Here is a 22,492-nt window from a genome sequence, read left to right on the forward strand (position 1 = left end):
CGTCTAGGGCTTGGAAAGCGTGTCCAGGGCAGGGGCAGCAGAAGGGCGGCTCATATCTCCTTTCTCCCTGAAACGAAACTTGATTCTGGCCTTTGCTCTGCTGAGGAATCCACCCATTCCTGTCTCTGGCCTCTGCCCTTCAGTCATTCTCACCGAGTGTCTGTGCCAGTCTGTAGGTGGACACAGCCCTGGTGTCACTCTCCCAGCAAACAGCAGTGTCTCATCCAGGTCATTACGACCCCTGCTCCTCCTCAGTACCTCCTTCCTCCGCTCTTCTGTCTGCCTCCCCCCACCCCTTTCCTCTCCTCTTTGCACCGCTTTCCTTGGATGTATGAGCACATGCAAGTGTGTGCATGCGCGTGCACACACACTCCCCCACCTTGGTTGTCACAGCACCCAGAATCACCATCGGGCAACATGCTTGATTGCGAGCTGTGTTGGAGAAGTTGATCGTTCCCACCCACTGTAAAGAAGCCACTGCCACTCCCTTGCCAGTGACTCGCAGCCTTGTTAGAAATGTACACAATTCAGAGCAGGCTTCTCATCCTGGGGCTTGTGGCACAAGCTGTCCCACAGCTGTGAGTAATAAGCCCACTGGAGCAGCTTTCCTCTGCCTTGAAGACAGGCCCAGCCTGGTGAGACAGGTTCATATCTCCCACTCGCTGCAAAAAATCAGGCAGCCTGTCTGTCAGGTCCCTGATTCTCTCCCTCCCTGTGCTCCCTCCTCCCTTGCTTTTCAGCTAAGCTTTGTGTCCTGCGTCACAGCTCAGATCCGGGTGCTCTGCTGCCCCGTTGCCACACTGTGACAGGAGCTAAACAGCCTCAATTAAGTGCCAGCCGTGCTGTCAATGTCCCACTGGCCACAGTGATGGCTGCAGTCATCGTTTCTGCAGGAATGCATCCATGGCAGGCACCGGATGCCGAAATCCTTTTCTTTCCCTCCGGTCTCCCAAACAGAGCAGATAATCACTTCAATAGAACTCTCTTTCCCTGAATTCTGCGAAGTGGATTCGAGGCAGTGGTTTGGATTTGCTGTTCCTTTTTATCCCCGAGAGCCCCGTGAATGAGAGAGGAAATGAATAGACGGCTTGTCACAACACCACCAGGGTCTCCACGGTGCCTGGGGCGACTGCTGCGAAGTAGAATGGAGGCGGGCTGGAATGGAGGCCATAGAGGCTGCTGCCTTCCTCAGGATGGGCCCCACTGCTCCCCACACCCCCTTCAAGAGCTCCCACATCCCAGGGGCTCCTTCTGCACTGATGGAGCTGTCTCTTGCTGCAGCCTTCTGCCTGGAGGAAACATCGTAACTCTGCCTGGTCATGGGTGGGGGAGTAGTGCTGGTCCAGTCTCTGCACACCTCTCCCCAGTCAGTCCAACTTGGCAAGTTCATCTCCAGAGGTGCCTCTCTGCAGCATGCAAGAAGGGCTGCTCCCACTGAATGAGCCCCACTACCCCATCAGACCTTTCAGTGAAGTCAGCCATAAAGGTATTTCCTATTGGAAGATGTAAGTTCCCTAGTGGCTCTGATGGTAAAGAATCTGCCTGCAATGCAGGAGACCTGGGTTTGATCCCTGGGTTGGGAAGATCCTCTGGAGAAAGGAATAGCAACCCATTCCAGTATTCTTGCCTGGAGAATCCCATGGACAGAGGAGCTTGGTGGGCTACAGCCCATGGGGTCGAAAAGAGTTGGACACAACTGAGTGACTACACTTTTACTTTCAAGGAATAAAAGCAGTAGAATGGTAGGAAGTCAAAAACCCACATCTTGTGAATACCTGGGGATGTTTAGACTGGAGAAAATAGAACATGAGGATGAGAGAAAATAAATGTTTTACTGTCTTCATGTATTTGAAGGGCTGTCAAGTGGGTAATGGATGTTTCATATGGTCCCAAGAAATTGGACTAGATTTTAGAAGGCCTAGAGTGTCAGGTTGTGGATTTCTGATTTTATATGTAAACCCTTGGAAGCCACTGAAGAGTTTTAGGAAAATCAGGAAGGAAGGAAGAATCGGGATGGGGGAAATGAAGGGCAGGCAGGTAGATCAGAAGACTTGGCCAGAAGTGACAGGAGCCTGAATAAGCAGAGTCAGGTTGAGGGTTCAGAAGATCCCATGGTTTACGTAAACAACTGTGGAGGTGGAATTAATGGGATCGATAAGATGTAGCAATCAGTAGGTTATGTGGATAAAGTAGGGACAAATCAAATACAGGTGAGAATTTTAGACTTAACGGGTTGCTAGTGCCGCAGTCAGACTCAGGCACAATGGAAGGAGTGGAAGAGAGTTAGCAGGAAGATGAGGTTGAGTTTGAGGGATTGATAGGACGGTCAAGGGGAGGTGTTGACCAGACCCTTGAGGATTTTCAGACACTCCTTGAGAGCTTAGAGGACAGTTCAGGCTTACCTGCCTGTGGGTTCCAGGTGATCACAGTGATGGAGAACATGAAATGGATGGGCTTTCCAAGGGAGGCTGCAGAGAGTGGGAAGGAAGGGGCCCAAAACATAACTAAGGGCAACAGCAGGAGAGAAGACGGAGCAGCCCAGAGAGAGGACCCGGGAGAAGGGAGGAAAGGGAAAGACCTTCACTGTGGCATTGGGGCACAGTGTCGAGTGCATGCAGAGATCAAGTTACTTTTCCAAGAAGAGCAGAAAGATGAAGTCTGAGTACCAGCGAGAAGTGTGATAGTGAGAGTTTGCTGTCCTGGACTAGAAGGAAGCGGTTGTGGTAAACAGAGAAGGGCAACCCTAGAAAGTTCACAGATTTGAATAGGGTCTGCGGGAGTAGAGTGGGAATACAGGGGAAGATGGTGGGTACCAGAGTGACGACATTCCTAGAACGGAGTGCTGGAGAGCCAGTGAGCAGGCACACGCCCATGCTTGCTGTTGGCTGCATCGGCTTCCCTTGATCCACGTGTGCTGGCTTCTTAGCTCTTCAGCTACGTGACCGTGGACTTTTTTTAGTGTCTTTGTTCAGGATATCCTCATGCTGTTGCCTGTACTGAACCTCTGGTTCTGAGAATTGAAACACTGCCTTGCCTGGATTTTTTTTTTTTTTTACCCAGTTTTACAACAGGGAAGAGTCAACCCACCTCTTCTCTGAAGGGCCAGATAGGAAAGAGACACTGAAATTTGAATTGCATCCAGTGTTTCACATGTCACAGAATATTTCTTTTGCAACCATTCAGAAATGCAGAGACCATTCTTAACTCATGGGTTGTACAAAAACAGGCGGTGGGTTGGACTTAGTCCTCAGGAATGTCTGCTGACCCCTTTTTTTGTGAAACCGAAACAAAACAAAGGTGAATGCCGGTCTTCATCCGTAGTCCAGAATTCAAGCTACTTATCAGGATAGTATGTGTTTCTGCATCCACAATCAGCCTGTGCTCTTTAAGGACCTTGGTTTCTCAGAATTCCTCTCCTTTTTGGCTTGTTTTCATTTCTTCCTTGAAATGTAAAGAGGGTGAGGTGGAGGTCTCTTCCTCACAGCGTCTCAGCTCAGTCTTATTCACTCTCCTTGCTCCAGGGGTCTTAGTATTCCTGCCAGTCACTGGTTTTTCTCTTCTCCAGTTCCACTAGCTGAGCATACTAATCTCTAGACATTGGGCTTTCACTTGCCTCAGGAGGAGAGCTCAGAGACATTTTCTGTGAGTGGAAAGCTCAAGAAAGGCAGTGGTTTGAAAGTGTACTCCACACATCTCAGAAGCATTTTGTTCAAATAACAACACAGCTTGGTTTAGAAAAAGTCACTCTAAATTTATGCGAGTAAGCAGCTTTTACATTTGGCTGCCAGGTGTATGGCAGGATACCTCCTGGAAGCTGGTATTGCAGGATCCACGTGCTTGTTTCCCGTGGTTTTCCCCCTTCCCTGGAGCTCTTCTCTACCAGCCTGAACAGGAGATTCAGGTTGGTGTCTATCCACGAACAGGGAATTTGAAAGACCCAACATGAGGATTTTGGGGTACCGAAAATGACATTTATGTTTTAGAAGTCTAAGTTTTGATTCAGAGATAAAGTTACATGTTTAAAATAAGTCAGAAAAAGCTAACGTTAAGGTTCTCATAGAAACCGACTCCCCCTCACCACTTAGACACGGGTTTGGGCTTGTTAGGTTCGGTCTCCATGGTGCCGCAGTGTTTCGTAAGCACTGGAGTCATGCGGCTCTCTGGTCTCTGGAAAGACCGTTGTGGACCTAGCTGTTGACCTCAGATGCTTTGTTTTCTGTGTAATGTTGTGAGGTGGCTGTGTTGATAGGGATCGTTAGGAGAAACCCAATGGAAAGCATTCTTAGAGGGCATGGTGGTTTCATTCTGCTCCTGGTTGGTGGTGATCTTATTGCAGCTGCTGCTTGCCGCAAACCCCCAAATGAACATGTGTGTCGGGAAGCAGACAGCCTGCCATCTCCACCCTCCCCTTCACAAACACACCCCCAGAGAAAGCCTGGCTGCCTTGTTTACGGCCGTGCACTTGGCATGTCATGGGACGGGAACAGCCTCGTTTGTCAGTGAGAGTTTTTTCTCCCTTTAAAAAAAAAAAATCATCGTTTTCCATCTCTTGCTCTGTGGTGGGACAAATCATAAAAGGTTATTCTGACGCTAGCCCCATTATTATCTGCCACTCCAGCTCCATCTGAAAAAGCTCCTCTCCCTTTGGGGGATGATTCTTCGGTGTCTAAAGCCAATGATAAATCAAGTTGGTGAAGCCAGTTCTGCGCCCCGCCTGGGCCAGCCATCCAGCATGAGGCCTCTAAGCCATCCCTTCCTTGTCTCCTTCTCAGACAGCGGTCAGTGATTTAGCATCTAACACTCTCTCTCCTTAAAGTCCCAGAAGTGAGAGTTGCAAGATTTTGTGGTAAATTCGCCAAGCATTAACTAGTATAGTATGTTTGCAGGAACTTGGAAGAAGACATTGTTATTACAGGCTTGCCGCATCTATTTTTACCCTCTGGTATTTGTTTGGCAGACAGTTATTGAGTATCTACTTTCTGGGGCTCCGGAGAGGAGTGGCATGTCCGTTCCCTCAGGTAACTGCAGAATGGGATCCACCAGTGATGGGCTGACAACCCGTGGAGGTGAGACTCTCCTAGTGCTCACACCGTGTGACTCTTGTGCCAGAGAACTTGTTCTTCCCTATGGTTGGCCTCTCCCCACCCCTCCCTTTCTTCACGGGGAGCCAATGCTCCCATCACGTTGTGGAGACTGGATCTCATTGCTCCTGTTTGCCAGTTAACTTCGCTTTCTGGTCTTTTCAATGAATGCATCAAACATGACCAAATCAAACAGCCTACTAAAAGTCTCCCTCAAACAGTTGGAAATATGAACTAAAAACAGCTTCAGTCTCAGCTCTTGCCCAGTTCTGACTCCCCTGACTTCAATTACCTGAGGAGTGTGATCCCTTTAATTAGGATTCCTTCATTCTTGTTTTATCCCTTTCTTCTCATCACCGAAAGGGCCGTACCAGTGACATGTTCCAAAATTGGCCCAGAAGATGCCACCTCCTCCAAGGTAACAAAATAGCGGTTTAGCGAACAAGAGAGAGAATAAAGAATCTGAGACAATGCAAAATCCTCATTTGTTTCTGACCCTTTCAGTACAAATTGAGGCCTTATATGCTATAGAATTCTTAGGAACCAATGGTCTATGGTTTGCCTTGCTCCTTGGGCCATTTTGGGAATGTGAAAACATTGGACCAGCTGGTCCTAAGTGGGACAGTTTGCTGTTCTCAATTGTTAACTGACTCACTGACATTTGCAGCTTGGGGCCTCCAAACAATTTCTGCTTTAAATCTTATGAGAGAAGACGGCAAGCAAACTATTTGGAACATGGGATTCTTCTTCTCCTTTTTTTCTTAAACAGTTCTATTTATTTATTTATTTGGCCACACCACGAGGCCTGTGGGAGCTTAATTCCCCAACCACAGATTACCTCCTGCCTTGGCAGGCAGAGTCTTAACCACTGGACCGCCAGGAAAATCCCAAGACGTGTTTTCATTTCTGCAATCCACCCACGTGCAAGGGTTTGGCTTGGCATAAGGATTCAGATGATAACTACGTTCCTTACCATCAGGCAGCTGGCCTATCTGTCTCTGTGTTTTGTGCCGAAAGCTTAAGAGGTCTAGATTCTGTTTTTGATGCTTAGGGAGAGAGTAGAAAAATAAGGAAGTGTTACTTTTCTTAGACTGCTGTGTCTTACTCTCTAAATACGGAGTTCACTGTCTCACTCTCTGGGTGACGTGGTTTTTGTTGTTGTTGTTGTTGTTGTTCTTGGGGGTAAGGATGGCAGGGGAAAGCAGAGAAATGGAACTAATTGATTGTTAGTCGCTCAGTCACATCTGACTCTTTGCGAGTCACGTCTGACTGTGGCCCACCAGGCTCCTCTGTCCATGGGATTCTCCAGGCCAGAATATTCGAGTGGCTAGCCATCCCCTTCTCCAGGAGATCTTCCCCACCCAGGGAGTCAAGCACAGGTCTTCTGCATTGGCAGGCAGGTTCTTTACTGTTTGCCACGAGGCAGGGAGTTACGAATTGGCCAGCTGCAGCAGCAAGGACTCAGGCAGAGGTACCGGAATGCAGTCAGTCTGTCTGTGCCTTGTCCTTGACATTCACTTCAGGAGACTGCATTTATGTAGCAAGAAGGGAGAGCATCCGTGGTCTTCTGTCTGGGAAGCTTGCAGCACTTCCCCAAGTGCTCACCCGGGACTTAGAGAGTAGGGATGAAGATGCTCCAGGACGTGAGATGATCCAGTCCTCTGCTCTACCCAGCTGTCTGTGGCTGGTTCTGCTTAGCTCCACTGTATCTGCTGGTCAGGCACGTGTCACATGCTAGCAGGTAAAGCCTGTTTTTATTCAGAAAGCCCCACCAGAACAGTCATTTTGTCTCTTCTGTGGTTTGACCAACAAAATTGGTTAAAATTTCAGGAAGCAGTACTTAAAGCAGAAGTATTTTGACTTAGATTTACTGAAGAAGTCTCTCCGTAAATGTAGAAAATAAAAGTCCCCTGGTCCAGGCTGCTTTCCCAGAAGCAGAGGGACAGGCCTCATGGCCACCTTTCAGCTTTAGGATCAAATAATTGCCTTTTCCTTTCAGGATACCTTATTTATAACCCTGTAGTCATCCCCACACTAAGTTTTTCCGATATTTCATCCAGATTTTCCTTCCCCTAATAATTACACCCCCTGTTTTCAGGCTGAGCATTTCCCCTCCTTTTTGTGTTTACACCTTTCAAATATTTGCGGATTGCTGTCGTGTCACCCTCTTAGTCACCACTTAGCCGAGCTGTACAGATTTAGCACCTTTTATCTTTTCCTTTCAAGGCAGGCATCCCCGCCCCTGAGTCATCTCCCACTGCTCTCTAAGTGCACTTCAGTTTTCTGCCCTTTCATCTGGCTGCATGACTGCCTGGAAGCGAACAGGGGGTCACGGGTGGGCATTGTTTTCCTCCTCTGTTGCATTGGAAGCCAAACACGATTGTGGTGCTCCAGCCTCAGGTCTCACTGACATTGCTGGTCAGTCCAGTTCAGTCACTCAGCTGTGTCCAACTCTTTGCTACCTCATGGACTGCAGCACGCCAGGCTTCCCTGTCCATCACCAACTCGCAGAGGTTGCTCAAACTCACGTCCATCGAGTTGGTGATGCCATCCAGCCATCTCATCCTCTGTCGTCTCCTTCTCCTCCTGCCTTCAGTCTTTCCCAGCATCAGCAGTGCTGGTCGGTGCTGCCCATGTGCCCTGTCCACTTAAATTTCTTTTCCCAAGTGTGCCAATTCAAAGACCAGAGGGGCAAATGGGTATAGCTATGTTTTCTTTTTGTCCTTCAAGTGTCTCTGTGGGAAAATGGGATGTGTGTAGTTCAGGATCCTGTCAGCCCCTTGCTGGTATTTGCATGAGGTCTGTGACCTTGACTGTTCATGAGCCATTTCCTTCTCTGTGTATGGACTTCTTTCCAGAAGTATTTTTCACTAATATTTATGCAGTCTTGCTTGAGGAATTACAGTGCCGCTCTGTGCTAGGCAGTGTGTCAGATACTTGAAAAAATAAATTGGACTAAGAATTCCAGTACAGCTATTTCAAATCCTGAAAGATGATGCTGTGAAAGTGCTGCACTCAATATGCCAGCAAATTTGGAAAACTCAGCAGTGGCCACAGGACTGGAAAAGGTCAGTTTTCATTCCAATTCCAAAGAAAGGCAATGCCAAAGAATGCTCAAACTACCGCACAATTGCACTCATCTCACACACTAGTAAAGTAATGCTCAAAATTCTCCAAGCCAGGCTTCAGCAATACGTGAACCATGAACTCCCTGATGTTCAAGCTGGTTTTAGAAAAGGCAGAGGAACCAGAGATCAAATTGCCAACATCTGCTGGATCAAGGAAAAAGCAAGAGAGTTCCAGAAAAACATCTATTTCTGCTTTATTGACTATGCCAAAGCCTTTGACTGTGTGGATCACAATAAACTGTGGAAAATTCTGAAAGAGATGGGAATACCAGACCACCTAACCTGCCTCTTGAGAAATCTGTATGCAGGCCAGGAAGCAACAGTTAGAACTGGACATGAAACAACAGACTGGTTCCAAATAGGAAAAGGAGTACGTCAAGGCTGTATATTGTCACCCTGCTTATTTAACTTCTATGCAGAGTACATCATGAGAAATGCTGGACTGGAAGGAACACAAGCTGAAATCAGGATTGCTGGGAGAAATATCAATAATCTCAGATATGCAGATGACACCACCCTTATGGCAAAAAGTGAAGAGGAACTAAAAAGCCTCTTGATGAAAGTGAAAGAGGAGAGCGAAAAAGTTGGCTTAAAGCTCAACATTCAGAAAACGAAGATCATGGCATCCAGTCCCATCACTCCATGGGAAATAGATGGAGAAACAGTGGAAACAGTGTCAGACTTTATATTTTTGGGCTCCAAAATCACTGCAGATGGTGACTGCAGCCGTGAAATTAAACGACGCTTACTCCTTGGAAGAAAAGTTATGACCAACCTAGATAGTATATTCAAAAGCAGAGACATTACTTTGCCAACTAAGGTCCGTCTAGTCAAGGCTATGGTTTTTCCTGTGGTCATGTATGGATGTGAGAGTTGGACTGTGAAGAAGGCTGAGCGCCGAAGAATTGATGCTTTTGAACTGTGGTGTTGGAGAAGACTCTTGAGAGTCCCTTGGACTGCAAGGAGATCCAATCAGTCCATTCTGAAGGAGATCAACCCTGGGATTTCTTTAGAAGGAATGATGATGCTAAAGCTGAAACTCCAGTACTTTGGTCACCTCATGCGAAGAGTTGACTCATTGGAAAAGACTTTGATGCTGGGAGGGATTGGGGGCAGGAGAAGAAGGGGATGACCAAGGATGAGATGGCTGGATGGCATCACTGACTCAATGGACGCAAGTCTGAGTGAACTCCAGGAGTTGGTGATGGACAGGGAGGCCTGGCGTGCTGCGATTCATGGGGTCGTAAAGAGTCGGACACGACTGAGTGACTGAACTGAAGTGAACTGAAGACAATCCTCAGTCACCTAGAGCCAGACATCCTGGAGTGTGAAGTCAAGTGGGCCTTAGGAAGCGTTACTACGAACAGAGCTAGTGGAAGTGATGGAATTCCAGCTGAGCTATTTCAGATCCTAAGAGATGATGCTGTGAAAGTACTGCACTCAATATGTCAGCAAATTTGAAAAACTCAGCAGTGGCTACAGGACTGGAAAAGGTCAGTTTTCATTCCAATCCCAAAGAAGGGCAATGCCAAAGAATGCTCAAAGTACTCCTACAGTTGTACTCATTTCACATGCTAGCAAGGTAATGCTCAAAATCCTTTCAGTAAGACTTCAGTAGTATGTGAACCAAGAACTTCCAGGTGTAAAAGCTGGATTTAGAAAAGGCAGAGGAACCAGAGATCAAATTGCCAACATACACTGGATCATAGAAAAAGCAAGGGAATTCCAGAAAAACTTCTGCTTCATTACGCTAAAGCCTTGGCTGTTTGGATCACATCAAACTGTGGAAAATTCTGAAAGAGATGGGAATACCAGACCATCTTACCTGCCTCCTGAGAAACCTGTATGCGGGTCAAGAAGCAACAGTTAGAACTGGATATGGAACAACAGACTGGTTACAGATTGGGAAAGAGTGCGTCAAGGCTGTATGTTGTCACCCTGCTTATTTAAACTAAACACTGAAGAATTGAAGCTTTTGAACTATGGTGCTGGAGAAAACTCTTGAGAGTCTCTTGGACTGCAAGGAGATCAAACCAGTCAAACGTATAGGAAATCAGTCCTGAATATTCGTTGGAAGGACTGATGCTGAGGCTGAAACTCCAATACTTTGGCCACCTGATGCAAAGAGCTGATTCACTGGAAAAGACTCTGGTACTGGGAAAGATTGAGGGCAAGAGAAGGAGAGCAACAGAGGACGAGATGGTTGGATGGCATCACCAACTCAGTGGATATGGGTTTGAGCAAACTCAGGGAGATGGTGAAGGACAGGGAGGCCTGGCATGCTGCAGTTCATGGGGTCGAAAAGAGTCAGACATGACTTAGCGACTGAACAACAACAAGACACAGTACCTACCCCAAGAAGCAATTTCATCTTAGTTTTATTTGGGTTGGAAATACCAGGTTCTCACATTGGCTTACTTGTGGTAGCAGTGAGAGGAGAGAGCAGATTAATGGGAACATCTAGTAAACAGGAGCCAAGCTAAGATCAGACCTTCCAGATTCTGGAACCCTGGAGGGGCGGTCTTTGGTCAGAGGTGGTTCGCACCTCCCTGCTCCAGTGTTGAAGCAATGCCCTCCCCTCCTTCCTCTTCCTAATGGCCTCATGTTCTGGGCACTGCCCAGTTTCCAGAAAGAATCTTTCTCACCTGTTATCTTTACTTCTCTTTAGACAGAGCTTGCTTCCCCTCTGCCATCTGCTATAAATTGACTATCCTTGAATCAGGTACAGGAGCAACTCTGCCCTCTCTCCCTCATTTCTCACCTCCTGCTCTGACATCCATCCCCAACTTGTGACCAGGGAGAGGACAGAAGCCAGGGCCATGAGCGGGAAAGCAGCTGCCTGAGGCTGCCTCCTTAGCAAGGGATGGGTCAATGGTGAGCTCGTGATTGACTTGTCCAGTGCATCTTCCCAACAGGCTCCTAGACACGGATGCACCTGCCCGCCATAATCCAGATATGGCATGTTACTGCATAACATCCAGCACCCTACAGACTGATGATAAATTCCATCACCGACAGCATACTTCCTACAGTGGTGGGGAAGATGATATCGTCATGCTGCTAATTAGGCTTCATTAGGACAAAGTCTGTCTTTTTCATCATTGAGTTTTCATCTCCCAACCCAGTGCCTAACCCTGAGTAGGCAGTGATGTGTATTTGTGAAATAGGGGGAGAGAAGGTCTGCCAGGGGATCTCAGCAAGTATCCAAAGTCGGCACAAGGCTCCATCCTTCCCTCCGTGATGTCCAATGCAGTAACAAACACACAGTAGATGAGTAATAAACACCATCAACTAATCCTTCCAATTGGTTACTATTTTCACTAGAGTTCTGTTTCTAGCCGCAAATGCCTGGCCTCTTGTTTGCTGGACTAAGAGCCATTGGGAAGGTGTCACTTCTAGCCGAGGCGAATTTGTGATACTTCCCTCACTTCAATAAAGAAAAAGCACACCACGCTTTGAGCCCAGAGGCTTAATTGTCATAAAACTCAACACATAATGTAAAATATTCAAGCAATACACGACTCTCTCATATGGCCATCAACAGAATCTTATGTAGCCATTATCGTATCATTTACAACAATTTGTACTTCTTGCTCCAGAGCTGACTGACCAAAGTGTTTGTGTTAATTGACCTAGTTAGTCAATGTCTCTAAGTGTATAATTTCTTTTTAATATGCTGTATATAACTCCAGAATTTGACATTTGAAAGGAGGCACCCTCTACTCCCAGAGTTGAACCCGACATGGAAAATCTCAGAAGGGCATAATGCGGATGGTAGGATTTCCTGGCCAGGAGAGAATTTTGGAGCTCCTTCATTTTACAGTCAGAGACCTTGAGGCTTGGAGATGTATGATACTTTGTCAGCAGCAGAATAGAAACCAGAAATGATGTGCTGATGCCTGGTGATGAATTTTCTCTTTCTCAATTGTACAGGATCAAGCAAATTCTCTTCTGGTTCTGTTTTTAAGTAATCTTGGTCGGCCTTCCTATCCCAGAAAGCCTAGAGAAGGTGTGAGGGATAATGGCTTTTCCCTTAGGCAGGTCTGTCTGTCGGGCTTTAAAGAGGTCAGGGAGCCTCTGGAGCAGAAGCAGATGTGTCTGGCCTGCCTCTCCTGTGTCTGCCCTTGGCAGAAGTCAGCTGCAAGGGCCCCATGGGGGTCTCTTTCTTCTACATTCTGCCCTCCCCATTATAGGGAAGGAAATGTTCAAGAATGTTTGGGATTTACAAAGACAACAACAGCATTTTCAGTATTCGAGGCTTGCCTGTGTCAGCTGCCTTCAGCAGCTACGTCTTGTCTCTCCTACCTTATGACGTTGCCTTGTTTGACTTACTCTCTGTTAGTGGGCTGCATATTTCTCGTCCTGTCCTTGATCCCTTGGGACACAAAAGCCAAGTCCCAAAGCTGGTATATAAGCACTTGGTGTGGCCTTTGACCTCTCAAAGAGGGCCGTCAGGCCACCCAGCCTTCTGTCTTCACACCTCAGTATTTGTGGCTAACCTGCACGTGTGGCATTGGAAGCTCAGCAGAATTAACTGTGTCCTCGTGAGGCAGGCAGGGCGGCCCCAGGCTTTAGTGGGAAAGACAGCAGATAGTGGCGATTGAGCCCCCACCAGAATTGCAGCTCTGCCTGGCCTGCCTACCGAGGGCTTCCGGAACCCAGTGACACACGCTTCCTTCTCACCATCTGGGCTGCTCACCTTTGCGGCATGTGGGCTGGCCCAGCTTGGCCACTGCAGCCTCCAGGTCGCTGTCAGAGAACCCGGCCTTCATTCCTGTGATGTGTTTTCTTTAACCTTCTCTAAGTCTGTTGTATCAGTAACAAAGCAGCACGCCAGCCCGGCACCGAGGGGCATTTGAGTCGGAGGTACAGTGCAGACGGGCTTCCCTGCTGGCCAGGCTCTCAGGAGGGAAGGGCGTAGCAGGACTCCCCTCGCTGGCTACACGTGTCCTCCCCCTGCCTTCATCTGCTACGTCTTGTCTCTCCTACCTTATGGCGTTACCTTGTTTGACTTAACTCTCTGTTAGTGGGCCGCATATTTCTCCTCCTGTCCTTGATCCCTTGGGACACAAAAGCCAAGTCCCAAAGCTGGTATGTAAGCACTTGGTGTGGCCTTTGACCTCTCAAAGAGAGCCGTCAGGCCACCCAGCCTTTTGTCTTCACACCTCAGTCTTCCTCAAGCCCTAGACCTTGCAGCTCCTTCCCCTCACCCCAAGGTTTTCAGTTAATTCAGCGTCGTAACTATATACTGTTTTCATTAATGAAATAGAGAAGGGAGACAGAGTATCACGTGTAGTCACAACTGACCACTCTTTTGTAGAAACTGCTGCATATATGTGCATCCCCATATGTGAGTGGGGGGAGGGAACCATAGTACATGATAGAAGTTTGAAGAGCACTCATCTGCTCAGTCCGTCTACAGAAGTAGCTCGGCTCATCAGGTTTCTAACATTCAGACAGCCAGTCATGTAAAAGCCCTTCCTACTTTCCTAGCCCCAGCTGTGAGCCCTGGTCTGGTAATAGATTCCACCTCACTCACCCACTCCCTGTTTTACGATCCAGCCTGGGGCCCCCATTGTATCTAGGGATCCCCCCGCCTCTGCTCTCATGAGGACCCCAGTGCCTGGGGGCATGTCTGCCACACATGTCAACTCCAGCTGTTCTTGCCCTCACCTGCCTGACACAAAATGGAGTCCCCCAGTCCTGCACTCCTCCCTTGTCCAACACTGTCTGGCGAGAGCAATGCTTGACTCCAGAAGCTGGGCTTTTTCTCAGTAGCTTTAGTGTCTGACAATCTAGGGTTCAGATTGGCTACTTGGTGACTTGGGGCCACATGTCAGTTCGTAGATAGTCAAGGATGCTCAGTAAATGCTCATCATCCCCCCCCCACCCCCCACTACCTTTATTCTCCTAGAACTTATACCTGGGTTCACCTGGTTTTCAGTGTTTGGCACCTGCTCCCACTGGATAGAACCTCTCTCCTAGTAATTAGCGTCGGCTAAGCCATCCTGACCCAGACCTGAGATGCGACGTTGAGACAGGTTTTGCCTCAGAAGGGGTTAACTTCAGAAGAGGCAGGTCAGAGAGAGGGATGAGTCAGCCCGGGAGAAAGGGGAGAGTGAATGATAAAGGCAGCGATGATATTCTTGTTCTCAGGCAACTTTCCTTTCTCTTACCTGTCGGCCTGATGGGAATTGATGTGCTGGGATGTGTTTACTTTTCCCATTTGAAGGGCAAGGAGACAGCCTAGTTCAGCTTTCTCCCCTTGAAGAGCTGGAACCCAGCTCCTGGCAGGTGGAGGGGCAGCAGGACTTAGGCCCGCCTTAGCCTGTGAGTCCACATGCAATGGCTAAGGTTTGCTCACCACAGGCCCAAGAGTCTCGCCAGGAAGCTAACCTGAATCCATTTCAGCTTGACTTGTTTGCCTCCCCAGGCTCAGTGGGCCATCCTGCCTCTCCAGTTAGTCATTTGGTGATCTCCCAGGATTCAGAGAGGGCTGGCGGGGTGTGTTGCTCCCTTGAGACTTCAGAATACCCAGGCAGGGACAGGAAGAGAGTGGGGACATCTGGTCACCTAGAGTGACTCTGTGTCCTTCCGCAGCCTCACCCACAGCACCCGAGTCACGTCCCATCCAAGAGTCACAAACAAACTGAATGCTTGTTTTTGCAGTACTCTTGTTTGTGCAACAGTGTTTGACCTGTGGTTATGTGGCCAGAATAGAATGGTTTATTTTCCTCTGATAATTACAACGTTTGCTTAGTTTACACATATAAAATGGAAAGGGTTTTTAGCTAATAACATTGTGAAAGTCATGGATGGGCTAGTTTTCATTTTTCTGGAGCCCTCATCTCCTCTCAAAGTGAATCTTAGGCTTTTTGGTCCCATGAGTTTATTGATGTCTTTTTCAAAAAACCAGTTCCGCTTGTCCCTTACAGCCTGGCACTAAGGTGCAGGAAGGGAGAGAGGCAGCCCTGGTGGCCGTCTGTGCAGGTGGCACTCGGGCAAGGCCTTCCCCGTCCTGTCTCTGCCTGAGTGGGGGAATGGTCCTGGCGCCAGCTCCAGGTGCTCCCCTGCCGTGGTTCCTCTCCTGGTGCTGTGCTCCCCGTCCAGAGTTCTGTTTGACGTCATGTGTTCCTTTGCTGAGGCCTGGAGGCTTGGAGAGAAAGCGCTGTTCTTGAGCTTCTGAAAACCTGGGGTATAAACTATTACCTTTCCTCTGAGCTCCTTGACCTTGAATCTGTGCTGCGGCCAGAAACACGCGCAGCCACCTGGCTTCATCCGTAAGGGGTGTACCGTCTGTCCCAGCAGCGGTGGCGCCCGTTCTCCCAAAGACTCCCAGCAGGTGTCCACCCTACGCCACCTCCCCGAGCCAGATCGGCTGTCACTGTCCCTGAGGCTGTTTATAAATAAGAGGTCACACCTCCCAGCAGAACTGCCTATTGCGCAGGAGAGGCCAGCAGTGGTTTAGATATGGGCACTAAGTGCATCCCGCCCCCCCCCCCCCCCCCATATCTTGATTATTTTCCTTTCCTAGGTCTCTAACCTAGGTCAAGTTTTTGGCTTCATAATTACAGCTGCGGTTTGAATTTGGGGGAAATCTAATTCAGACATCAAAATGTGACAGAGTTCGTGGCCTGTCACAGGTGCGCACCATCAATGATAAAAACCTGCAACATAAATGATTGAAACAAAGAGAAAGAAAACGCAGTCTGCTTTGGTTAGTGAGCACCCATATTGTATACAGTGCTGTCCTTGAGTACACAGGCGTGTAAAGGGTGAGATTCTGTCCTCAAGAATCTTGCAAGCTGCTTTATAGAATGAAAGATGACTGAGATTTTGAGCATGGGTAATTGTGTCAGTGATAATAATGATACAATAATAAGAGCTAAAATGTACTGAACCTTTCCATGTGTCAGGCATGTTACTAAATATTTGCCGTAATAATCTTCCCTAATTCCACCAACAGCCACGTGAAGTAGGTTTTACAAATAGGACAACTGAGGCTTTGAGTGGGCTCAGTCACTGGGCCATGATCACAGATCTAATAAATGACAGCAAGGATGTGAATCCAGGTCTGTCTGGCTTCAGACACCTAATATTTCATCAAGATTCTGGTGTTTTTTTTTTCTGTCTCCCATTCTGAATGAAATACTGATGGTGCTGTTGTCCCAAATATAGCCAGAGGACAGAGGGGGAGGCTTATTTGAAGAGGAAAATGACACCAAGTTAACACTTTTGAATTGGACGTGCAAGTCAGATAGTAAAGAGGAAATGTCTAGGCATCAGCCAGAACGGCTCTCAGGAGGCAGAATGGCTGGGGATATCAGTGTAATTTAGGTGAGAGAGCCATTTGTGTAAGTGATGGTTGAAGCAGCGAGACTATAGGCCCTTCCAGAGTGAGGAGTCTAAGACAAGGATTCATCCCACATCTTGGTGGAGTAGGGGGTGTTTCCTGAATATCTTACTTGGAACTCCCCTGGCGATCTTAATAATTTCCGGACTCTGTGACCAAGATCCCCCTCTCCACTGTTGCTGCCCTGATAGTGGTCGTTTCCCCACCTCAGGTGAACTGAACACCGCCCCTCCTACCACTTACCTGTCCGTCCTGCATTATCACCTAGCACCTATCTGGCTCCCAGAGTCGGGGGACCGTTCTTGCTGAACACCAGACCTCACGGGCCCCTTTTCATCACAGATTCTTCCCTTCTCCTGACACAGGTATCGAATGCCCCAGAGGAGCCCGGAACCTCCCAGGCTTGGTGCAGGAAGGGGAGCCGTTCAGTGAGGAGGCAACACTTTTCACCAAGGAGCTGGTGCTGCAGCGAGAGGTAGGACGTCTCCAGTTGCTTCATGGATGAGGAGGGTGGAGGGAGCGCGGCTCACTCGGTCTGGTGTTTTCCTGCAATGCTGGAGACCCGTCTGCCCCTTTCTCTGGCGCTCCGCCTTCCACGTCCATGATCGATTCCGTGTCTGCCCACATCCTGTTCCTGGAGACCTGCTTCATTGACCAGCCACCCACCAATTGCTCCTCACCCTGGGTGTCCTGGGATGCGGGGTGAACGCCGGCTGGCCCAGCCAGGATGCTAAAGCAGTGAGCCTTCTGCTCTGCGGTCTCCTCCTTGGTGAATCAGCCCAGAGCTGCCTGCCTCCAGCTGGATTTAGAAGCTTGACTAACCCTGTCAGGGGCCAATTTTCTTTGAACATTTATTTGTATCTTTGAGTAATTGCATTTTCTGTAGCGGGTTTTCTGACTTAATTTAATTGTATTTCTGTTTCTGCCTGTTGGGCTGGCTCTTGCAGGCAGGAGTGAGGCTGCTCAGCTGCCATGGTGCCCATCTACCTGCTAATTTCTATCAAGTCATAGTCAACAGAGCCATCTTCTTTCCCGGAGTATGCCTGTCACTCATTCTTCTAGGCGGGACACAGAAAAGGACAGTGGAAAGTGTGCTGGACTCAGGCTTAGGGTTTTAGATCTGCCTTTTCCCTTTTTTTTTTTTTTTTTAACAATCAAATCCACAGGGTACCTCCTGCTTTAATGCAATATCATATTTCATAACATAGTGAAAAAGATTATGGGGATCTTAGAGGTTATCTTGCTTGTGGATCTTTGTAGATTCTTGGGAGCAATAGTGTGGGCTTCTTTGGGATGTTAAGTGGTACAAATACCTGTTTATAAGCTTTCACAGCTCTCATATTGATTTGAAATGTCAGTGAATATATTAAGGGGGGGTGCTAACCTCCTTAATTGTCTCATCAGTATCACATTGCCCTCTATTTCATGTGTGGTCAGATGCATTTGTTCGTGAAGAAGCAGTCCTTATGTTGGTATGCAAATTGTCTTTCCCTACTATCTTGCAACTGCACAGTGCAGGCTGAATTGTTATCAGTTAAAGATACCCCACTCCCCGCATGCCAGAGAAGTGTTTCCAGAATCCAAATGCTCCTGTTGTCAGTAGCTATTGACATTTTTGACCCTATAGGAATTGAGTTACAGGGGTGGATATTTTGGAATTTCCCTCCTGCAATATCCCCTTTGAATAAGGAACTGCAGAACTGTTTCATGTTGGAATAAGCAGGTGAGTCCACTCAAGGTCATGACTTGAAGACTTCACATAGGGAGCAGGAACAAAGGTTGGTTGGTTGGTTATGCTTTAGATGGGGAAGGAAATCCGCTCCCTGGACTGCCTGAGACATTTGTTGGTAACATCCTCATCACTTACTCTTTTAGTCATGGTTCTGTTCATTTCTCACCAGTATCCTCTTCCTGTTGTTTCACATCTTCTAAAGGTGCTTTCCCTTTTCTTTTTCAACTCTTGTTTCCCTAGCCACTTTTCTTCCTGATCATGTTTCTGGCCCGCTGGTGATATCCAAAAACACAAGGGGGTCAAAGAGAATACTGACCACTGAAAGGAGTGAGTGGCCCAAAGCTCTTCTGCTGTCTCATGGTTATTATCACCTTACTTTTGTCTGTGTACTTGCTGATATTTGATTGTTGAAAAAGCTAAAGCATTTTCCCCATCCTTTTTGGTGCCCCTGGCATCCTCAGTCTTATCCACGGTTGATATTGATCTTTCTTAGTTGGAGTGTCCCAATCTTTCATAGCTGTAAGTTGGGGATTCTTGACAGAGAGCTTTTCCACATTTTCTTAGCCGCTTGGATGATCGTCGGGCTGACGGGTTTGAAAGGTCTTTATGCAGAGGAAAGACAAGTATGGCCTAAACAGGGGATAACTTGGGATTCTGACTAAAGGAACCAATTACAGCCTATTCTGGGCAGTTTCCTTCATAGTATATGAAAACTCCTTTCTGAACGGTGTAGGAATGAAGAGGGGTTTTTGTTTTGTTATAGGTTTGTTCACTAACTTTTGCCTGTATAGTATCCTCATTTTTATTTCAGGAGTTGTCCTGGGGAGAGTTTCTGTTTGCCATCTTCCCCCTACCTCACAAGAATGTAGAAAAGCCCGCCGGATTGGTCCTCAAGTGTAGAGGTCCTTCCCACCCTTAGGAGAAGGGCTATGTGGTTGCCTGGGTGGCTGAGAATGGGACCACAGACGTGCACTGCACGTAACTCTCACCTTCAAGGCAGTGTCCACTGAAGACTTCATTCCAGGAACTCTTCAGGGACCAAACTGCTGCTGTGATGGCCGCAGGCGAATGGGTTCTCTCACCTCCTGCCTGTTCTCTTGGTAATCACATTTAGCTCAGTAAAACAGGTGTGGTGATGCGATTGTCCTTGACCCTACCACATCCCCTTTACATATATATATATATATATATATGTGTATATATATATATATATATATATATATGTATGTTCTATTATCTTAATTTGGGCCAGCAGTCCTCCAGCCCCTGCCTACCTTCCCCAGTCACTACAAATCTGATCTCAGAAAGGAGCAGCACTCGAGTCTTACGTTGATTTCACAGTACCTCCTGGGCCTCATGTGTGACCCCACAGAGGGAGGCATGGCCATCGAGCTGGACTCAGGAACCCAGAGACTGCCTTGAGAAGGATGTGAAGCAGGGGAGAGACTGTGTAATAAACACCCTAGCAGGGAGCAGACAGAAAGCTCAAGTATGGGGCACCTTGCCCTGAAAACTGTCTCCTTACTTATGAGATGCACTGTCTTACCTTTGGGTCAATGGGGCAGGAAGTGCTGCCTGTCTCTTTCCCAGTTTCGGGTGGAGACAGACTTGGAGTTTTTGCATCCCATATCCTCTTGTGGAGCCTGCACTGTCGCACACAAGACCCCTCTCATTTCAGCCAGCCCCCATTATCTTGAGACCTGAATGCCCTGGTTTGCCAAAATGTGTTTTTACAATGACGCTTGTCAGGAGAGAGTGCCTGGCATTTTTCGCCATCACGCAGCTCATTTTCCTGAGTGTCTCCCTGCCACCTCTCGTTGCCTTTCTTCTTTTTTTCCATCTTTCTTCATGGCCCTTCTCCTCAGCCATTGGTTCCTCTTGGCATTTGTTCCTTTCCCTGAGTCGGGAGCCTGGCGGGACTGTTCAGGTCAATGGTCTGGGTGTCCTGGTGGTGCTGCCAGCTTCAGGGCATTAACTGTAGGCTAGACACCATGTTGTTACCTGGTTTTCTTTGGGACCTGGAAGGCCACAGCAGCCCAGGAACTCTCAAAGAACTTCAGCTGTTCTTCCCAGCCTCGCTCATTTGGTGTAACGCAGGGGTGGGCAAGCCCTGCCCACTGCCAGTTTTGTAAATAAAGCTTTATTGAAACACAGCCACACTAACCTTTTTACATACTGTCTATGGGTCCTTGCATGTTATAATAGCAAGGCTGACTGGTTCCAACAGTATATATGGTCCCCAAAGCCTAGAATATTTACTATTTATCTTTTTATCAAACATGTGTGCTGACTGTACTACACAGGTTTTGCTGGGTTGGGTTTAAATGGCTGGGTGTAGCCCTGAAAATGGATTTGTTCTCATGTCCCCTGCCTTTGATGCTGGACCACTTCTGGGTCACACAACATGAGATCATTGTGTCCCACTGGACGACATGTGCTTGGTGACGCCCCCTCTGCCAGGCACCCCACACCCCCCAAATACAGCTGCCTCTTTCAGGCAATTCCCTGCCACATTGCCAAGGACAGGAAGATCCGGTGTAATTTCCCAGATGGAGAATTGTGCCCATTGCTAGCATCTTCCCAGATGTAGTGGTGTGAGAGAGCATTAGATAACCAACCAGCTTAAAAGTGCAAACTCCAAGGTTTTCACACTCCAGTTATCTTGTGGTCCTGGGTACGTGATTCTTTCCTGCCTTGGCATTGCTGTCTAAAACATTGATCCAGCAATCCCAGATCATCCTCTTCTTTCTGAGGCCCTTCCTGTGAGTTAAACAGTCATTGGGGAATCTCTCCACACCTTTGTGTCAGAAGGCCAGCTAGCTAGCTCTCACTCACTCACCCGCTGCTGCCACTGCAGCAGGAGAACCTACACTGTTAGAGAGGGGACCAGAAGGTATTATTAAAAGAGATCAGCACCACAATCGAACCCTCTTCACAGTTCCCGGCTATGGGAAGGCAGTTCCCAGGGGGATGGGGGCATCATTTCCAAGGCCTTTCTGAATGACCCCTTTGTCCTGAGCTCTCCGAAATTGCCCTTTGCTGCTGCCTGGAAAATGACATCCTCATGCTGGAGAGTAAGCCGAAAGCTCCGGCTGCTGCCCTGACCTATTTCCCTTTTTCCTGCCAGCATCCACAGGGAGGCTGTCCCCCATAGGGAGCTCATTCTGCAGGCTGCAGTGGCCAGGGCTCAGACCTGGATTCCCTCCCTCCCACTACCCCTGCTTTAAAAAAAAAAAAAAAAGATAGAAAAATACACAGAAGCATCGCAAGCAACTGTTGCTGTTTGAAGAGCAAGTATTTATGTTTCAGATAAATGTGGGCTCAGCATTGAATATTGGTGTCTTATTTACAGAGGGGTTTGTCTGGGAAAGAATACTTAATTAAAAGGAAAGTGGTTCCTTCTCCTTTGTTTTAGCACCAAATGTACTGTGTCTGGTCTGAAAAAGGTAAACCAATCTAAGCAGTTCACCACTGGTCAAAATAGTGTTTTCCCTCATGCCCTGTCTTTCCCCAAAGTTCTTGGTACCTGCCCTCTCGCCCTTCTTTTCCCGTCTGTCCATGCAGGCCCCCTCCCTGTCCAGGAGACAAATGTAAGAAGGAACAGTAGCCACGTTACTTCTCTGGATCAAAACGATGAGGATGGTTCAAGCCACGGGAAGTCCACCAGGGTGGAGGATACCCACTGCTCTCCAGCTCTTATCAGTGCCTTACCCCTTGGTAGCCCTCGCTGAGCTGGAAAGAATAACCTGCTGGGAAAGCAAGCCAGCCATCCGGCAATGTTGCACTTACTTATACAAAGACACCCTATTCTAGATTATCTCTACCACTGCCCAGGAAAGAGCAAAGACAGCAAGGCCAGCTTTCTAAACACCTCTGTTATCCCCCAAGGCATTAAAGGCTATTTGGAGGGCTGAGGTTTTTTCTCACCTCCCCCACACATTCTTGACAGTTCATCACCCACCAGGGGTCTGTCTTTTTTTTTTTTCAATTAATTTAAGGCTATTTTCTTTGATGGGGGCTCAAGTAAAGATTTTCTGTCTTAATAGTGATCAATTTTATATAGCATTTTCTAGTGTAAAAGCACTTTCTTATATAATACTTTGTTTTAATGTCACAGCAAACCTATAAGAAAAATATTATCCCCAGATTTACAATTCTAGAAACTAAGATGTAGAGTGAACTGCCTCTATTCACAGAG

At 47.7% G+C, this 22,492-nt stretch overlaps 1 protein-coding gene across 1 annotated transcript in view; it reads left to right on the forward strand.

Moving 5' to 3' along the window:
- Positions 1–22,492, forward strand: part of SND1 (staphylococcal nuclease and tudor domain containing 1) — a 419,879-nt gene that overhangs the window by 302,807 nt on the left and 94,580 nt on the right. Inside the window, exon 16 of the mRNA XM_052638359.1 lies at positions 16,928–17,037. Within this exon, the coding sequence (XP_052494319.1) occupies positions 16,928–17,037 (110 nt within the window). The remainder of the gene's footprint in view (positions 1–16,927; positions 17,038–22,492) is intronic.

This window comes from Budorcas taxicolor, chromosome 4 (assembly GCF_023091745.1).
Source record: "Budorcas taxicolor isolate Tak-1 chromosome 4, Takin1.1, whole genome shotgun sequence".
Lineage (NCBI taxonomy): Eukaryota > Metazoa > Chordata > Mammalia > Artiodactyla > Bovidae > Budorcas > Budorcas taxicolor.